This window comes from Equus asinus, chromosome 8, assembly GCF_041296235.1.
Source record: "Equus asinus isolate D_3611 breed Donkey chromosome 8, EquAss-T2T_v2, whole genome shotgun sequence".
In the NCBI taxonomy this organism is placed as follows: Eukaryota; Metazoa; Chordata; class Mammalia; order Perissodactyla; family Equidae; genus Equus; species Equus asinus.
The window spans coordinates 26982352-26999764 of NC_091797.1; the positions used below are offsets into that span (position 1 = coordinate 26982352).

At 53.7% G+C, this 17413-nt stretch overlaps 1 protein-coding gene across 3 annotated transcripts in view; it reads left to right on the forward strand.

Annotated features, from left to right (window-relative positions):
• The window catches only part of MDGA1 (MAM domain containing glycosylphosphatidylinositol anchor 1), a 56947-nt gene extending 40020 nt beyond the window's left edge, over nt 1-16927 (forward strand). For 2 of the 3 annotated variants that reach the window (XM_044776605.2, XM_070514990.1), the window contains 11 exons: nt 1040-1369; nt 4699-4995; nt 5841-6125; nt 7786-7937; nt 8798-8975; nt 9217-9240; nt 10272-10424; nt 10769-10903; nt 15393-15523; nt 15745-15853; nt 16575-16927. In XM_044776605.2, coding sequence (XP_044632540.1) covers nt 1040-1369; nt 4699-4995; nt 5841-6125; nt 7786-7937; nt 8798-8975; nt 9217-9240; nt 10272-10424; nt 10769-10903; nt 15393-15523; nt 15745-15853; nt 16575-16666 — 1886 coding nt within the window. In that variant the 3' untranslated portion in view covers nt 16667-16927. The remainder of the gene's footprint in view (nt 1-1039; nt 1370-4698; nt 4996-5840; nt 6126-7785; nt 7938-8797; nt 8976-9216; nt 9241-10271; nt 10425-10768; nt 10904-15392; nt 15524-15744; nt 15854-16574) is intronic. The other variant, XM_070514989.1, reaches the window with a different exon arrangement.
• The last annotated feature ends 486 nt before the right edge of the window (nt 16928-17413 follow it).

Genomic DNA, 17413 nt, shown 5'->3' on the forward strand with positions numbered 1-17413 from the left:
CTCTCTCTGGCTCTTCTCACAAAGGAAGCTAGCTCCCTATCAATTTTTACTTAATCAGAGCAAGAAGGACAGTAGCCAGATTATTGCTATCTGATGACTACTTTTTCCTTTGATGGTACTTTTCCCATCAGAAGGTTATTTTTCTCCACCTGGTTTCATTTGGCCTGTAAAACCTGGGTTGATGAGATCACAATTTACATCAAATACTTATGGTCACCTCTTAGGGTGACATACAGCCTGCTTTGGCCAGCCCAGTCCTGGTTTATGGCTGTTATACCAAGGTCCTGTCCAATTAGAACCCAATATTAAGAATTCTGTCTAAGTCTTGGCTTACATCAAACAATATTCAGATTTTTAAAGAGGCCAGAACCTTTTCTTTTTAAACTCTGTGTTTTTATGTAATTGGAGGTAAAATGATTGTACTGGGCTTTTATTATAAAAATTACAAAAACTTGTTGCAAAGAGTCAAACAGCACAAAAGGGTAAAATGTGCAAATTAAAATTTCCCTCCAATTCTCCTGAGCCCCATTCTCTAGATAGAAAGCACTATTACATTCTGGTGTGTCCTTCCAGAATTGTATTTTTCATATTCAAAGTTTAAAATAAGAATAAGGATAAAGCAGTGTAGCGGTTAAGAGTGCAGTCTCTGGGTCTGAATTCAAGGTTGGCTACTCCTTTGGGCAAGTTACGTAAACTGTCTGAGCCTCAGTTCCCTCCTTTGTAGAATGGGAATGATAAAGTGCCTCTCAAAGGCTGAGAGGGGTTAAATGAGTAAATCCAGGTAAGGTGCTTAGAACAGTACCTCTCACATCGTGTATCTTCAGTCAAAGTGGCTATAGTGACTACTAAACTCACTTTTCTACAGCAAGCTTTTTTGAACTTTTAGAAATGCATCTGAATGTCAATTATTACTCAATAAAACTGAAAAAAAAAAAAAAAAAGCCAGTTCGAAGGGTGAAGCTGTATCTGGATGGGGTGAGACATAGGCTCCTGGCTTTGGGCCAGCCCCAGCCACCCTTCCCTCCCCCTCCACCCATAGCCATGAAGAATGCCACATTCCAGATCACCCCAGATGTGATCAAAGAGAGTGAGAACATACAGCTGGGCCAGGACCTGAAGCTGTCGTGCCATGTGGATGCAGTGCCCCAGGAGAAGGTGACCTACCAGTGGTTCAAGAACGGCAAGCCGGCTCGCATGTCCAAGAGGCTGCTGGTGACCCGAAATGACCCTGAGTTGCCCGCCGTCACGAGCAGCCTAGAGCTCATTGACCTGCATTTCAGCGACTACGGCACCTACCTGTGCGTGGCATCCTTCCCAGGGGCACCAGTGCCTGACTTCAGTGTCGAGGTCAACATCTCCTCTGAGACAGGTGGGCAGCTGGAGGGGAAGAGGGGAGGTGTGAGGGAGCTGGAGAGGCCCACAGAGGGGCGGTGGGGGCAGCAACTTGCGAAAGGGAGGCCAGAGTGAGGACAATCCCATTGTTCATGCTGTACACATTTTTTATTAAGCGCCTATTATATACTAGGCAATGTGCTAGGCACTGGGGTAGAGTAGTGGGCAAAATAGGCTCTGCCCTCGGGGCTGGCCCTGTGGCTGAGTAGTTAAGTTCGCACGCTCCGCTGCAGGCGGCCCAGTGTTTCGTTGGTTCGAATCCTGGGAGCGGACATGGCACTGCTCATGGAACCACGCTGAGGCAGCGTCCCATATGCCACAACTAGAAGGACCCACAACTAAGAATATACAACTATATACTGGAGGGGTTAGGGGAGAAAAAGGAAAAAAATAAAATCTTAAAAAAAAAAAAAAAGGGGGCTGGCCCCGTGGCCGAGTGGTTAAGTTCGCGCGCTCCGCTGCAGGTGGCCCAGTGTTTCGTTGGTTCGAATCCTGGGCGCGGACATGACACTGCTCATCAAACCACGCTGAGGCAGCGTCCCACATACCACAACTAGAAGGACCCACAACGAAGAATATACAACTATGTACTGGGGGGGCTTTGGGGAGAAAAAGGAAAAAATAAAATCTTTAAAAAAAAAAAAATAGGCTCTGCCCTCATTGAACCAAGTAGGAAAGCAAACATTTTTCAGATAGTCTCATAAATAAATATATCACTGCAAACTGTGATACATGAGAGTCAGGAAAGGGTTTCCTACGATAGAATATTTGATCTGAAATCAGAGGGAGGAGCAGGATTTTACTAGGCAAAGGAGAGCAAAGGAGGGTAGAAGAGAAAGGCAAGCCAAGGAATCAGCATGTGCAAAGGCACTGAGGCAGGAAAGTGCAGGGTCATTTGGAGAAATGAAGGAAGGAGAATGTGACTGGGAGGATGGAGTGAGATGAGAATGGAGAGGTCACAGGGGCCAGATTATGCAGGGGATTTCAGTCTTTATTCCAATGATAATAACAATAATGAAATAATAATGGCTAACATTTATTGAGTGTTTACTATGTGTTCTGATGATTTTATATTTATCTCATTTGCCTTCATGATTTAGCTTGTGGGGTAGATGGTTTATCTTCAATTTTTAGAGATGAAGAAACTTAGGGTCAGAGTTTAGCTTAGAGTTTAAGAAACTTACCTAAGTTAACATACCAATAAGTGGTGGAGCTGGCATTCGAACCCAGGCAGTCTGACTGCAGAGCCTGCTGTCAGCCACCATTGATGGTTTACACTTAGAAAATGACCGGAGTTTGGAGGTGATGACTTTGGAGAGGGTCCCTAGAATCTCATCTCCAGCCCCCACCCTGCACCTTGCACTGAGGAGCTGGCTAATTTTGACTATACCTTTTCAACTCCCTGGGCCTCAGTTCCTCTTATGTGAGAGATTGAACTATATGGCCTTGGAGGCCCCTCCCATCCTGACATCTGCACAGGGAGAGGCCAGGTGAGGCTGGAAGGGTCAAAAAAGGCTTCTGGAAGGAGACCGACCTGAGCTGAGCACTGGGAGTGGACCAGGCCTCCAGATTCCACAAATCCATTTTGCAAATCGCTGAGTGCCAGGCCCTGGGTGAGGAGCTGGGAACCCAGACACAAACGCCACAGCCCCATGCTCAGAGCTTGCTGCCTAGCTGGGGAGACAGATCTGTTGGGGAAGGGGTGGGATAAGGCAGGAAATGGAAGGCAGACCTTAGAAGTGGGACACAGGAGCTAAAGGTGGACCTGAGAGAACGAGTAGCAGGCTGGCTGGGGACACAAGGGAATGCTTCTCGGAGGAGCCATGCTCCATGTGAGCATTTGCTAGGTGGGGTCAAGCCCAGGAGAGAAGGGACGGGGAGCCCCAAGGTGTATAAGCCTTGGCATGTCCAGGGAGTGTGTTCCTTACAAGTGGATTCTACAGCGGGGACCCAGGATGGGAGAGGGAAGATGAGGCTGGGGGGTGGCAGAGGCTGGATCATGAGGGCCTTGTTTACAGAGCCAAGAAATTTGAGCTTTAACCTGAGGGCAGTGTGGCCTCAAAGCAGAGGACACAGCCCTTTACCTGTGCGGGTGCAGAAGGGTTGGCAGCTGGGATGTTTTAGAAACAGGGAAATCAATGGGGCACAGGGCCATTCCCTCCATTTGGCTCATAGGCTTGATGCCTAGGGAATGGAAGCATTTTAAGGGCCTGTGGAAATGGTTTAGACCTGGAAAAATGAATTAATTGGCTCCAAAATACAAAGAGAAAGCTGCAAAATGAAAGCCAATAAATGTATAAGAGTCTACAGAGGATAAATTATGGTAACTAGATAACTGGACCGCCGCGTGCCTCGTAGAGTTATTTACAATTTTTATTTAATGTAGGACATTTTAATTTGTTTGATGTGATGTGAGATGGGACCCATGGAAGTCTTTAAAAAGACCCTCCATTTGGATGATGTGTTGAGTTGGCTTAAGTCTGGCTGTGAATAACAGAAAAACCCTAAATACTAGTGGCTTAAGCAAGCTAAATGTGTATTTCTTCTTCATGTAAAAGTGAGCAGTCTAGGCTGGAATAGTGGCTCTGCTCCAGTAGGTCCTCAGGGCCCCAGGCTCCATCTTGTTTTACTATTCCATTATCCTTAGCATGTGAGACCTACACCCATGATGGCAGTTCCAGCTGCAGCTATCAGTCAGCATTCCAGGCTGCAGGAAGGAGAGGGGCACACCTCTCCCTTCAAAGACCCTTATTTTCCAGCACATCCCATTGGCCAGAATTTAGTCACATGGGCACAGCTAGCTGTAAGGCTGGCTGGGACATATAGTCTTTATCCCTGCTGTGTGCTCTGCTAAAACCCAGATATTCTATTACTTTGGAAGAAAGGGTAAGGATGCTGGGGGACAGACTAGTGGTCTGTGATAACACTCCAGGAAAGAGGAGGTGGAGGGTTTAACTAGAGCAGGGCCAGTGGGAGGGAGAGAGGGGACCGAGAGAGGAGATATTCTGTAGAACTGTTTCACAGCTGGGATCCCCAATACTTTGTAAGGTTGGGCTAAGAGGAAAGAAGGAATAGGCCAGCACGACATAGGCTCTCTTTTTGAGTTGAGAGACCCCGAGGTAGAGACTCAGGAGGTGGAGAGGATTTGGGGAGGTGAGTTCTACTTTGGAGATGCTGAAGGGTCTGTGGGACGTCTGGGATGGGGAAGGGAGGCTTGCACTGCGGGGAGGGAGGGAAAACCCTAGAGCGGAAGCGGGGGATTGGGGGGAGCTCTAACCCCGCTCCTCCCTCCCCCCACCCCTGCAGTGCCGCCTACCATCAGTGTGCCCAAGGGCAGGGCCGTGGTGACTGTGCGCGAGGGCTCCCCGGCCGAGCTGCAGTGCGAGGTGCGGGGCAAGCCGCGGCCGCCCGTGCTCTGGTCTCGCGTGGACAAGGAGGCTGCGCTGCTGCCCTCGGGGCTGCCCCTGGAGGAGACCCCGGACGGCAAGCTGCGGCTGGAGCGGGTGAGCCGCGACATGAGTGGGACCTACCGCTGCCAGACGGCTCGCTATAATGGCTTCAACGTGCGCCCCCGCGAGGCCCAGGTGCAGCTGAACGTGCAGTGTGAGTCCCATCGCCCCACCCGGACTACCTTCCCAGCTGTCCCTCCCAGTTCCCGGCCTGGCCCGCGCCCTCTTAACCCTTCATTCATCCCAGTCCAACAAAACCCCCCCACCTACTGCTGATGCCCCTAAATCCTCCTTGACACCCCCAGTGCTCTAAGATATGGGGGTTTGTGACTCTTGCCACACTTCCACCATCAAGTGTCCTCCCATCTTCATTCCCAAGGACCCAGTCAACAAAGAAATAACTGATTTTGACAGGTGGGAATAGGAATTTGAAGGAGGAAGGACCTTCAAGGAAACATTGTCTGATAGTATAATGATGAGTTGACTCACCACGTGCCAAGAATTGTTCTAAAACGTTTTAATGCACTAACTCATTTAACCCTTCTCAGCGCTGTGAACAGTGTCTGTTACTCCCCGGTTTTTACAAATAGGAAAACCGAGTCACAGAGAGGCTAAGTAATATGCGTAAGATTTCACAGCTGGTTAGAGGCAGGGCTGAGATTTGAACCTAAGCCATCTAGCTCCGGGGATCATGCTCTAAACCCCCTACATTATGCTGCTTTTCATTACGTGAGGGATGAAGGAGCATTTAAGTCATGAATAGAGGCCCAGCCTGGGAAGCATGGCCGGAGGGAATGGCCGGAGGGGGCAGGTATCTACAGGTTGGGAAGGTATGAGCGTGGCTGTTGTATGAGTGTGCTGCGAGTGTGTATCCGCCCTGAGAGCCTTCCATGCTGCAGGGCGCGGGAGTAGGGGCGAGCGCGTCGCCTCCCCATGGGGCCGATCCTCAGACCCCACTCGGTGGGGAGAGGCCCCGCTGACCGCCGCCCCCGCCCCCAGTCCCGCCGGAGGTGGAGCCCAGCTCCCAGGATGTGCGCCAGGCGCTGGGCCGGCCCGTGCTCCTGCGCTGCTCGCTGCTCCGAGGCAGCCCCCAGCGCATCGCCTCGGCCCTGTGGCGCTTCAAAGGGCAGCTGCTGCCTCCGCCGCCCGCCGTCCCCGTCGCCGCTGAGGCCCCCGACCACTCCGAGCTGCGCCTCGACGCCGTCACCCGCGACAGTAGTGGCAGCTACGAGTGCAGCGTCTCCAACGACGTGGGCTCGGCGGCCTGCCTGTTCCAGGTCTCGGGTGAGCGTCCCGTCGGTCCAGCCCCACCTAATCACCTCCACCTGGGGCCAGGCTCCGGCCCGGCCCGGCCCCCGCCCCTTTCAAGCCTGCCTACACCAGGTTTAGACCCCTGCCTTTCCAAGACCCGCCCCTGCCTCCCGGCTCCAACCGTGACCTCCTCCTACGGCCCCGCCGCCTCCACTCTCGCCCACTCCAGTTCTGCTCCTTCCACTTGCAAGGCTCACTTATACCTGGCCTAAGCTCCGCCCCTTTTAACTCAGCCGCCTCTCTGGCCTCTGACAGCCCCGCCCCTTTCAAGCCCCGCCTTCCCCAGGCCAGGCTCCGCCCCTTCAGGCCTGCGAGCACCGAGTCCGGGCTGTTCCCTTTAAAAGCCCACCCACACCGCGCCTACGCCCCGCCTACATGAGGCATAGGCTCCACCCCTTCCAGCCTCGTCCAATCCCAGGTCTCCACTTCCTGCTTGTCCCGTAGCAGCCATCGCTTGGCCCCCTCCAGCCCCGCCCACAGCAGCTTTAGGCCCGCCCCCTCAAGCCGTGGGCTCCGCCCCATCTCAGCCGTCCCGTTTCAAGCCCTAGAGGGGCCAGATGGCGAACCCCCTCTTTTCGTGGCCGAACGCCCAAGGTGAGGGGCCTGAGCTGTAGCTTGGAGGAGAGAAGACGCCCCTCACCAGCTTCTCTGGAAGGTCGTGGGTGGCGCTGGGCCAGCCAGCACACATTTCCTGAGCTGTCACTCTAGAGGTTCAGGCACCTGGGTGCCCAGAAATCCCTCTCAGCCCCATCTCTTCATCAAGTCATTTCCGGGGGGCTGTCTAGGGCTGCAGACGGGCGTGGGTGGATCAGAAAGGGGTGGAGGTTGTGCTGAGGGCCGAGGGGAACTGAGAGGGCCCGACAGGTTGCTGAAGCCCCCTCCTCTGTTCCTCCGTTCGTTCGGGAGAGCCGGTTCCCTGTCAGAGCTGGTGGCAGTGACCCAGAGGAGAGCCCAGGCTTGCCTGTCCCCCACGCCACTGCACGCCAGCGCTCCCCACAGCGCCTGCCTGACTGGGGCACCTTTAGCTCTTGTTTGAATCTCCTGGCTCGGGGGCCCAGGCCTAGGACCACATGCCTCTGGCCACCTCCCCAGCCCCTCCCCAGCCCACCCAGCCCTGCCAGCCAGAAGCCCCTGTGACATTTCCCACCTCCTCCCCCTCTCCCCTGTTCTCCCACACTTTCCCTGTCTCCCCACCTTTTTTGCCTCTCTCTATCCGTCTCCTCTCTCTTATCTTCCTTCTACCTCAATATCCTAACCATTTTTCATGCCTTTCCCCCAATCTTCTCCTCCTGTGTCTGCTCTAATATCCCTTCTCTGTGTCTTCCCCAATTTCTCTTTTCTCTGTCCTGTCCTTGGCCTTTCCTCTCTGTTCTCATCAATGCCACCTCTTGGAATTCCCAATCTCCCTTTTCCCCATCTCCCACCTTCCCTCCTACCCCGCCCTCATCCTCCTCCATCTCCTCTCCCCTCTTCTCCTCTCCTCACAATATTCCCTTTCTCTTTTTGTCTCCCCCATCCCCTCTCTCTGTTCCACCCCATCCTCTTCTCTCTCCCTCTCCTGTGCCTCCTCTCTCTGTGTCTCTCTCCATCCCCCACCCTCCATGGCCCCATGCTCCCCTCCCCGCCCTCTCAGCCAAAGCCTACAGCCCGGAGTTTTACTTCGACACCCCCAACCCCACCCGCAGCCACAAGCTGTCCAAGAACTACTCCTACGTGCTGCAGTGGACCCAGAGGGAGCCTGACGCCGTCGACCCTGTACTCAACTACAGACTCAGTGTCCGCCAGGTGGGCTGAGAGGGACAAGGCCTGGGTGCAGGGTGACCCTGGGAATGCTCCTCAAGCCAGGGGAAGGAGTTGGAGACAGGGCTTGGATACATTGACTGTCTTATAAACAACTCCTCAGAGCCAGGGAGAAAGTGTTCTGGAACAGCAGCAGGAGTTAGGAGGCGCTAGGGCCTTGTCCCCTCTGGACTCACGCTCTCGGCACAGCCCTGAGAATTGGACAGAGGTCCACTGGGTTCATACAGGAGGATGGGGGCAGAGCCACTTATAAAACACAGAATCTACCTGGGGTCAGGAGCTGAAGGCCGAGAGGTCAGTCTCATCCACAGAGTTTCTAGAATGCAATGCCAAAGCCACCCTGCTGGTCTCATGTCCAGTCTAATTTCATGTGGCTCTGCCCAGGCCAAGGGGCAGTTGGTGTGGAGGGTGAGAGTGTGACTCTGAGGCAGACTGCCTAGGCCAGAATCCAGCTCTGTGTGAACTTGGGCAATCTACATCTGTTTGGCCTCAGTTTCCTTATTTGTAAAATGGGAGTAATTATAGTATTCCACCTCATAGGATCATTATTCTGAGGCTTAAATGAGTTAGTAATGGCAAATCACTTTGAACAGTGCCCAGAATGCATTAATTGTTCAATATCTGCTGTTATCACTTATTGTTAAGACAGCCCTGGGAGGTAGGCATGGAAGGGGTGATTGTCCTGTCTCACGGATGAGGAAATTGAGGGCCAGGCTTCCTAGTCCTTTCTCTTTCCGCTGCCCGACACTGACCACCCCCCACCCCCAAGTCACACCAAGGCTTGGGCTGGTGCTCTGGTGGGGGACGTGGCCTGCCGGGCATCTGGGGACTCCCTGTATCTACAGTTGAATCAGCACAACACCATGGTGAAGGCCATCCCGGTGCGGCGCGTGGAGAAGGGACAGCTGCTGGAGTACATCCTGACTGACCTCCGCGTGCCCCACAGCTATGAGGTCCGCCTTACGCCCTATACCACCTTCGGGGCTGGTGACATGGCCTCCCGCATCATCCACTACACGGAGCGTAGGTGGTGGTGGTGGTAAGGTGGGCCCATCTTATGCCCAGGGAACCCCCTCCACACTCCCCATATGGTTCCTGAGCTTGGGGATCCCCACTGTGCAGTGTCCTACTCCATCACTGCCGCCCAGGCCCCTCTGGGTCCCAGTCCTGGCTCTGGGGACCCTGTGCCCTGGTCCCAAGCTTGGGAACCCTCTGCATAGTCCCATAGCTCAGTTCTGACTGGTTTTCCTGCTTGCTTTCTCAGCCATCAACTCTCCCAACCTATCAGGTGAGATACCTCCCCACCCCCCACAACTCTCTTTCCCTTTAAGGACACAAGGGCTCCCCTGGTGGGAGGAGGGAACCCCAAGAGATACCCAGAGAGAAAACGGGGTGGAGAGCAGCAGCTGGAAGGAGAAGCAGAAAGGAGCAGTGCTGGGCTTGGGGATGTTTGCATCCAGGCTTTATTCTGGATCTTAAAGGCGGGGGACAGGGGTGGAGTAGGAGGGACACCTCTAACTCAGGGCCTTTCATCCTCACTCAGCACCGTTCACTGTCCCCAAAAGAAAGATGGAGAGGCCAGGCTAATCCACATCCTCTGTTCTCTGGGGCAGGGATCATTAATCTGAGATCCATGGACCACTAAAGGATCTGTGTGTAGAATTCAGGGGGTCATGAACCTAGAACCTGGAAGGGCATACAATGACTTCTTTATTTTCCCTAATTTCTAGTGGAAATTTAACGTCTCCTTCAATGATGAATGCAGGCAACTAACCACAGTAGTGTAATCACTACCCGTGACTTTGTCATTAGGAGAAATCCAATGTTCTCACATCACCTTGAAGTTGTTGCAGCGATCTCTGAATGTCATTTACAGTCATTAGTATTTTAAAACTATGGTAACTATTAGACCTGACACTAGATCTTGTGACGTTATTAGATAATAAAGAAGTCCCCTTATTATTATATCACACCTTTGTTTTTTAAAAATATTTTGACAAATGTGTTTCAGTATAATTGATTTCCTTTGTAACCCTATGCATTTCATTTTATGCGTCTAAAGTCATTATTCTGAGATGAGGTCCTTAACTTCACTTGATGCCAGAAGGGTCTGTGGCACAAAAATGGTTAAGAAGTCCTGTTCCAGGAACAGATTTGTCAGGGGCCCCACTGCCTGATTTCAAAGCCCTGGAATCCTGGGCCCACTGCTTGGATGCTTGGGAGCTGCCTTGGGGGGACAAGGAGGGTGAAGCCAGTCCAGAGGGCCTGAGGGGGCTGACCTCTTTGTCTCACCCCCACCCCCTCCCCGCCCCAATGCAGACAACACCTGTCACTTTGAGGATGAGAAAATCTGTGGCTACACCCAGGACCTGACAGACAACTTTGACTGGACACGGCAGAACGCCCTCACCCAGAACCCCAAACGCTCTCCCAACACTGGTCCCCCCACTGACATCAGCGGCACTCCAGAGGGTGAGGACATGGCCTGCTGCTGGGAATGGAGGACTGCTTCAGGGAGGGGTCTAGCCCCAGGGAGCCCCAGTCTGAGGGGAGATGCGGCCCCGCCCTCAGGGAGCCCCGGTCTGAGGGGGACACAGCTCTGTCCTGAGAGGATCAGGAAGAGGAGCAGCTGCAGTGGAGCTAAGGACTCATGAACATGGCCCAGACTCCTGTGCTGTGAGGCAGGGAGAACAGGGTGGCTGGGGTGAGGCACCTGGGATTCAGACAGCTGAGGCTAAGGTAGAGAAGGAATCGGGTGGAAAGAGGCCTGGGTGGGGTGAAGAGGGGGCTGTTGGCGCATCTCCCCCTCCCTGCAGGCTACTACATGTTCATTGAGACGTCCAGGCCCCGGGAGCTGGGGGACCGTGCGCGGTTGGTGAGTCCCCTGTACAACGCCAGCGCCAAGTTCTACTGCGTCTCCTTCTTCTACCACATGTATGGGAAGCACATCGGTGAGTCGGGGGACCAGGTAGTCTGCCCGAGTGTGTGCGGGGGGCTGGAGGGGAGGCTCCATAGGAGGCTGGGGATTGGCCCGGGTGAGGCCTGGGCTTCCCAGCTTGGCTGAGTCACAGATCCTTGTAGGGGTGTGAGCAGAATCTGGGTAAGGGGGGACATCCAGAGCCAGCTTGTCTGAGGTTTTGAGACAGTCGAGGCTTCCTGAGTCTGCAAAACAAACGGCTCCAGCAGGATGAGATTTAAGTTTTTGGAAGGGATCAAGAAGACAGCTAAGAGGTTGCATGTATTGAGTGCCTGCCAGGTGCCAGGTGCCATCCTGGGTGCTCTGCGTCTGTGGTCTCATTAACCCTCACAACCACCAGGTGAAGGATGTTACCATGTAAATCTGAGAGGTTAAGCATTTGGCCAAGATCACACAGCAACCCAAGTCTGTCTGACTCTCCCAAGCCCTAAACACAAGGTTAGAAGGGTGCTGCTTTGGGAGCGGTGAGAGGAAGTCCTGCTTCCTAAGTGTGGGCATGACCCTAAGGAATGCCCCTTGGGAAGCGATGGCACTGGCAGGAGTGTCACATGGATCAATGAACTCATCAGGCCAGCCATCACCTCTGGAGCCCCTGCTCAGTGCCAGGCATCAGCTGCTGCAGAGAACGGAGTGGACAAGTTTCCCGTCCGCTTGGCACCTACAGTCAAGTGGGAGAGACAGACATTAAATAACTAATTGCACCAGATAGGCCTTAGTGACCACCGTGACACAAAAGGACAGGGCTGAGACAGCTGGTAACAGGGAGACTTGACTGACTTGGGGCCCTGATTATGGAAGACTCTGCTGAGGAATTAACAATTTAAAACTTTTTATTTATTTATTTGCTTGTTTACATATTTATGGGAAAAGTAATATATTTTGCTAGGTCAAAATGTACAAAAGGTGCATAATGAAAGGCCGCCTCCATCCCAGGCCTCCTGCTACCTAGAGCCCCTCCTCAGAGGCAAATTTCCAGAAATACTTTATGCAGATAGAAACCACTACATATATATTCTGTTTTCTACCATTTTACACACACTGTTCTGTGCCTGGCTTTTCCCTCTGAACCGAACATCTTGGTGATCGTGCCTCATCAGGCCACAGAAAGCTTCATTGTTTTCCTCAGCTGCACTGTAGAGGAAGGGACTTAAGCAAGAGTAAAGGCTCATTATGGAGAAGTCTCTGCAGCTAGAGTAAGGGATCGAGCAGAACTGATGAACTAGAATGGGGTGGGATGGAAGGTTCTGCATCCGTTGGGGCCCCCAGGCCATCCACACAGACCACTTTGCCTGTGGCTGGGTCTGGACTTCATGAGAAGCTTCCTGTGGGGTAGGTGGGGTGGGTGACCAGGACTGTCCTGCCCTACCCTGCCCAGCCCCCTCATTTCCATCTGGCTTCCCCAGCTGGAGTAACCAATTCAAACCAATTCCAAGTTTTTACACCAAAAGTCCCATATCCCAGGCAAACCAGGACAGTTGGTCACTTTATCCTAAGCTTAGGAAGGGCACTGGGGTCCCAGCTGGGTCCAGCGTGGCCGCAGGAGATCAGGCCTTATGAGCTGGGATGCAGAGACTCCCCCGAGGAGTGGTCTGTGCTCCAGAGCTTGCTCAGTGTCCCCAGCGGGGTAGAACAAACACCAGTCAGTGAAAGCTTCCTGGCGGAGGCAGATTTGAATTCTACCTAGGAAGACCCTGTAGGCGTCAGATCTGCCCAGCACAGGAGTGGGCCATCCTGTCCCTCGACAAGAAGACTGTCGGGCAAGGATGCTGTGGAGGGGACCCCTGTCCCAGGTCATGTTACTCCCCTGCTCTGTCCCCTTCCATCACCATCTTCTCCAGGCCTCCCGTACCTGATCCGGCCCTGCCTGCTTCTCTGTCGCCACCCCCCCTCCCCCTTGCGTCACTTCACTCGGCTGGAGCACACAGCTTTCCTCAAATACTGAGGCAGCTTCCTGCTTTAGATGCCTTTGCTCATGATCTTCCCCTGGCCTGGAACATTCTTCCCTTCCCCTCCTTCAGATCTCCTCAGAGAGGTCCCCGACAGCCCCATCTAAAAGACCCCTCTAACTCTTTCCCTGTGTTTTTAATGCTTACCACCAAGAGAGTCTAAGCCCCATGAGGGCAGGGGTCTTCCTCTTATTCACAGATGTATGTCTAGTGCCTAGAACAGTGCCTGGCAATTAGTTGAATGAATGAACAAATGAATGATAGGGAGGTCTGGGCTTGATGAACCCTGAGGTAACTTCTCACCCTGAGATTCTGTGGAAGTCCTTCTTCAGTCCGGATGACAGTCATGGAAAGTTCTTCATTCAGCACTTAATATTGAGAACGGATAGGAATTTGATGGAGACGTTCCCTCAAGGAGTCAAACAGGCGGAGAAGATGGGAATGCCCATAACTGCCGCATCGCAGAGCAGGGCAGTCAGGGCCCGGGAGCTGCAGTTTGAGGACTCAGTTCACACGAAGGATAGGAGACTCCCAGCTCAAGCCTGGGAAGACTTCTTGGAGGAGGTGACGTTTCAGAGGCCTTGAAGCATGAGAAGGACTTGGCCACGGGAACATGATAGAGGAGGGCATCTCAAGCAGTGGGAACAACCGGAGCAAAAGCCCTGAGGCCGGGAAGCTGGGGTATGTCCAGGTTTGACTTTGGAGATGGTGAGGATGGTAGAGAATGTGGTGAGCAGGCCAACCCTTAATGGAGGTTGAAGGCTCTGACCCCTGTGAAAGGCTGTCAGGAAGCAGGGGAGATCTTGGAGCTGATGAAGGCAGAAATTCAATTTTCGTTTGAGCAGTGAAAACGTGGAGTTCCCTCACTAGGGCCTTTGGGGAAGGGTGGTGGAGGAGGAAGAAAAGGTATGGGGATTGAGGCTGGACCCCAGGGAGATAGGAACAAGGGAAAGATCTCCAGGAGGGGAAAGAGAGAGAGAGGTCCCTTTGGGGCTGGCTGGGATCCTGAAAGGCACTGGGGTTTGAGCCCTGCCTAAGCTGGTGTGGCACTTCCTGGACTGTGGGGCGCTGGGAGTCACCCTTGCACGGCCCCATCAGCTGGTGAAGGTTCCCCACGTACCTTGAACGTTTGGCAAGCTCCTCACCCAGGCCCGGGTCTGCTGCTGGGGAGAAGGATGTTTTTTGCTGTCCTCGTCCGTCCTCTCCCCTCCCCTCCCACCCTACCAGCTCTGGGCACCAGCTGTCCCCAGACCTTGTGTCTCACTGACTTTCTTTGGTCCAAGCCAACTCCTTTCGTCTCAGGCAGGTAAAATTTGGTGCCTCTCCCCCACTGGGGGTCTGTCTATCTGGTGTCACAGATGGTGTGGCTTTGTCTGTGGGCAGTACCATGGAAATGCCAGCCACCAGGTGTCACCTAAGATTGATTCCCCTTCCCTTGGAGCCAGGTCTTTCCTGTCACTGGGGGCTCGAGGTGGGCTGGAAGAGCTGAGGGGTGGGCACTGACATTGCCTGGGTGCTCCTCGCCAAGCCTTGATCCCATCCTTCTCTCCCAGTACCCCTCAGCACTTCCAAAATTCCAGGGCCCTGTGGCTGTGGGCAGACAGGCTCCAGCTCACTCTTTTTTCTTACTTGTGTCCTAAGCATCAATATTAGAGAAATCACGGGTTTGAAGCCTAGCTTTATTCACCTCTTAAAACATACATATAAGAATTAACATTTTTTTATTGAGGTATAATTGACATACAACATTATATTAGTTTCAGGTATACAACATAATGGTTCAATGTCTGTATATATTGTGAAATGATCACCATAATAAGTCTAGTTAATATCTGTCACCATACATAGTTACAGAATCTTTTTGAGGGGCATGAGAAATTTTACTCTCAGTAACTTTCAGATACGCAATACGGTGTTATTAACTATAATCACCATGCTGTACATTACATCCCCAGGACTTATTTATCTTATAACTGGAAGTTTGTACCTTTTGGCTCCCTTCACCCATTCCGCTCACCCCCCTACACCCACCTTGAGTATTAAAAATGGAAAGTCTGTTCCTGTCCCTCCAGAAATCATGTACCAGGTGCCACCAGGGGTATGCATTGCACACTTTGGGACTCCTGCTCTGCACTCAGATATAGGCCCCACTGTCCTGGGACAACTCCCCTGTCTAGAGGGGGAAGGGTGGTATGAGTGTGTGTGTGTGTGTGTGTGTGTGTGTGTGTTTGTGTGTGTGTTTCAGGGATGGGGGATTAGCTGATTAGGAAGGAAGGGAAGAAATGAAAACTTGCAGATTGTGTTGATGAACTGAAACCCTGCTATTGTCTCTCTCTTTCCTATGTTGAAGTCCCCCCTGGGATAATGGGACAATGAACCGGTCTGCGATGGGGAGAAGGTCCCATCCACCGGGGACAGTGCTGTGGGCAGTGGTGGGAGAGGGGTATTGGTGGATGTGGAAGGGTAAAGTGTCCTTGTCCAGACCTCACTGCTCCCCTCTCTTCACACTCCCCGCAGGCTCCCTCAACCTCCTGGTGCGGTCCCGGAATAAAGGGGCCCTGGACACGCACGCCTGGTCCCTCAGTGGCAATAAGGGCAATGTGTGGCAGCAGGCCCATGTGCCCATCAACCCCAGCGGACCCTTCCAGGTGAGTATACTAGGCCCAGAACCTCCTCCTAGGCTCTCCCAGCCCTTGGGCTGTCGCTCTGGCCAGGAAGCACTTAGGAAGGCCCCGTGCTTGTTCTTGGGAGCCAGGAGGAAAGCAGGCAGGGTATGCGAAGACTTCCAGGAAGGCTGCGGGGAAGGACGGAGGGGCCTCTGGTGCAGAACCTCCTAACCTCTGCTCCCTGCTCTCTGACTCCACCCCAGATTATTTTTGAGGGGGTTCGAGGTTCAGGCTACCTGGGGGATATCGCCATAGACGATGTCACACTGAAGAAGGGGGAGTGTCCCCGGAAGCAGATGGATCCCAATAAAGGTGCAAGACGGGAGGGGGTGGGGGAGCCGAATCTGGGGTGGGGGGTGGGCACCTGTCTGTTTCGGGGGAGGGTGTTTGTATCTGAATGAGGATTCAGAGTGGCTGGGTGATGGGATGCATGTGTCGGTGACTATGTGAACACTTGGACCCCATTCTGGCTCAGGCTATGGGACATGTATAGGACAGTGAAAGGACCAGCGCCTGACCCCCTGAGAGCTAGCTGAGCTAATTACAGTCCAGAGTGCCTCCTGTGGCTCTGTGTGTGTGGGTCCAGAGGTGAATGTGTGCCCCCACCCTGGGGCCAGTTGTTTGCAATAACAGCTTGAGTTTACTTAGCGATTACTATGTACAAGGCAAGGTACAAAACCCCGTGTGTGCATGACCTCCTTTAATCCTCACAGCAGTACTCTGGGGTAGCTCTTACATTAGACTCATTTTACAGATGAGGAAACTGAGGCCCACTGAGGTTGAGTAAATTGCTCCCTGTCTTAGCTGCAGAGCCAGAATTTGGACCCCAGCAGGCTGAGTTAACACCCACACCACACCACCTCACGGCTGTGCTTACGAGCATGTCTGTGTGCGTTGAGGGCAGTGTCCACCTTCAGATGCCCAGGCGGGGGGTGGGGGGTGTAGCAGGACCTCCCACAGCCTGCCCACTATGCCCTGGCCCTGCCGGGCTGACCAGAGCCCCGGCCTGTCTCCCTTCTCTCTCCCGTCGCAGTGGTGGTGATGCCGGGCAGTGGAGCCCCTCGCCGGCCCTGCCCGCAGCTCTGGGGGCCTATGGCCATCTTTCTCTTGGCGTTGCAGAGATGATGAGAGCTGTGTGGCCCCCCCACCCCGCCCCCGGCACACCAAAGTGTCCACATCGTACCAAAGACTGACCCCGCCAGCCGGGGTGCCCAGGGGCAGGGCTGGCCCGCCAGGAAGGGGGCCTGCGTTGGCTGCGAAGATGAGCAGAAAACAAGGACAGAGGCCCGGCACTAAGGCCCTGGAGACAGTCGTTCGACATACGCACACGCTCACACACCTACACTCACACACGCAGAGATATATTAAAGCACAAGTTTCTATCCGACCTGCCAGCACCTTCTTTACTGCGGAGACAGGGGACTCGTCTGAATGGCGTCTGCCACCCCAAGGACCTCGGCGCCACATAGGCCTTGTCCTGGCTGCACCTGTGGTGTGTTTCTGCCCTTCCCGGTCCCTAACTCAAGGCTCAGCTCCAGCCAGTGGCTTTACCAGAGGGAGCCAGAAGGGGAGCAGATGTGGGAGCCCCACCCTTGGCCGGATTCTGGGACTCTCTGGAATAGGGGAGGCCAGGGTCAGAGGGCGCCAGGTGGGACTTTGTGAGCTCTGTGAGTGTCCCTGTGCAGGGGACGATGAGGAAGGTGAGGCACCTGCTGCATGCAGCTCTGCTCCTAGGGTGAGGGCTGGAAGGTGAGCCCGCAGGTCACCCAGATCCCCTGACCTGTCCCTAGGATGTCATATTCCCCCCTCACTGTGCCCCTTCCAAGGGACCCAGCACAAGGTCTTGGGCCTGGGCAGTCTGAAGACTGATAC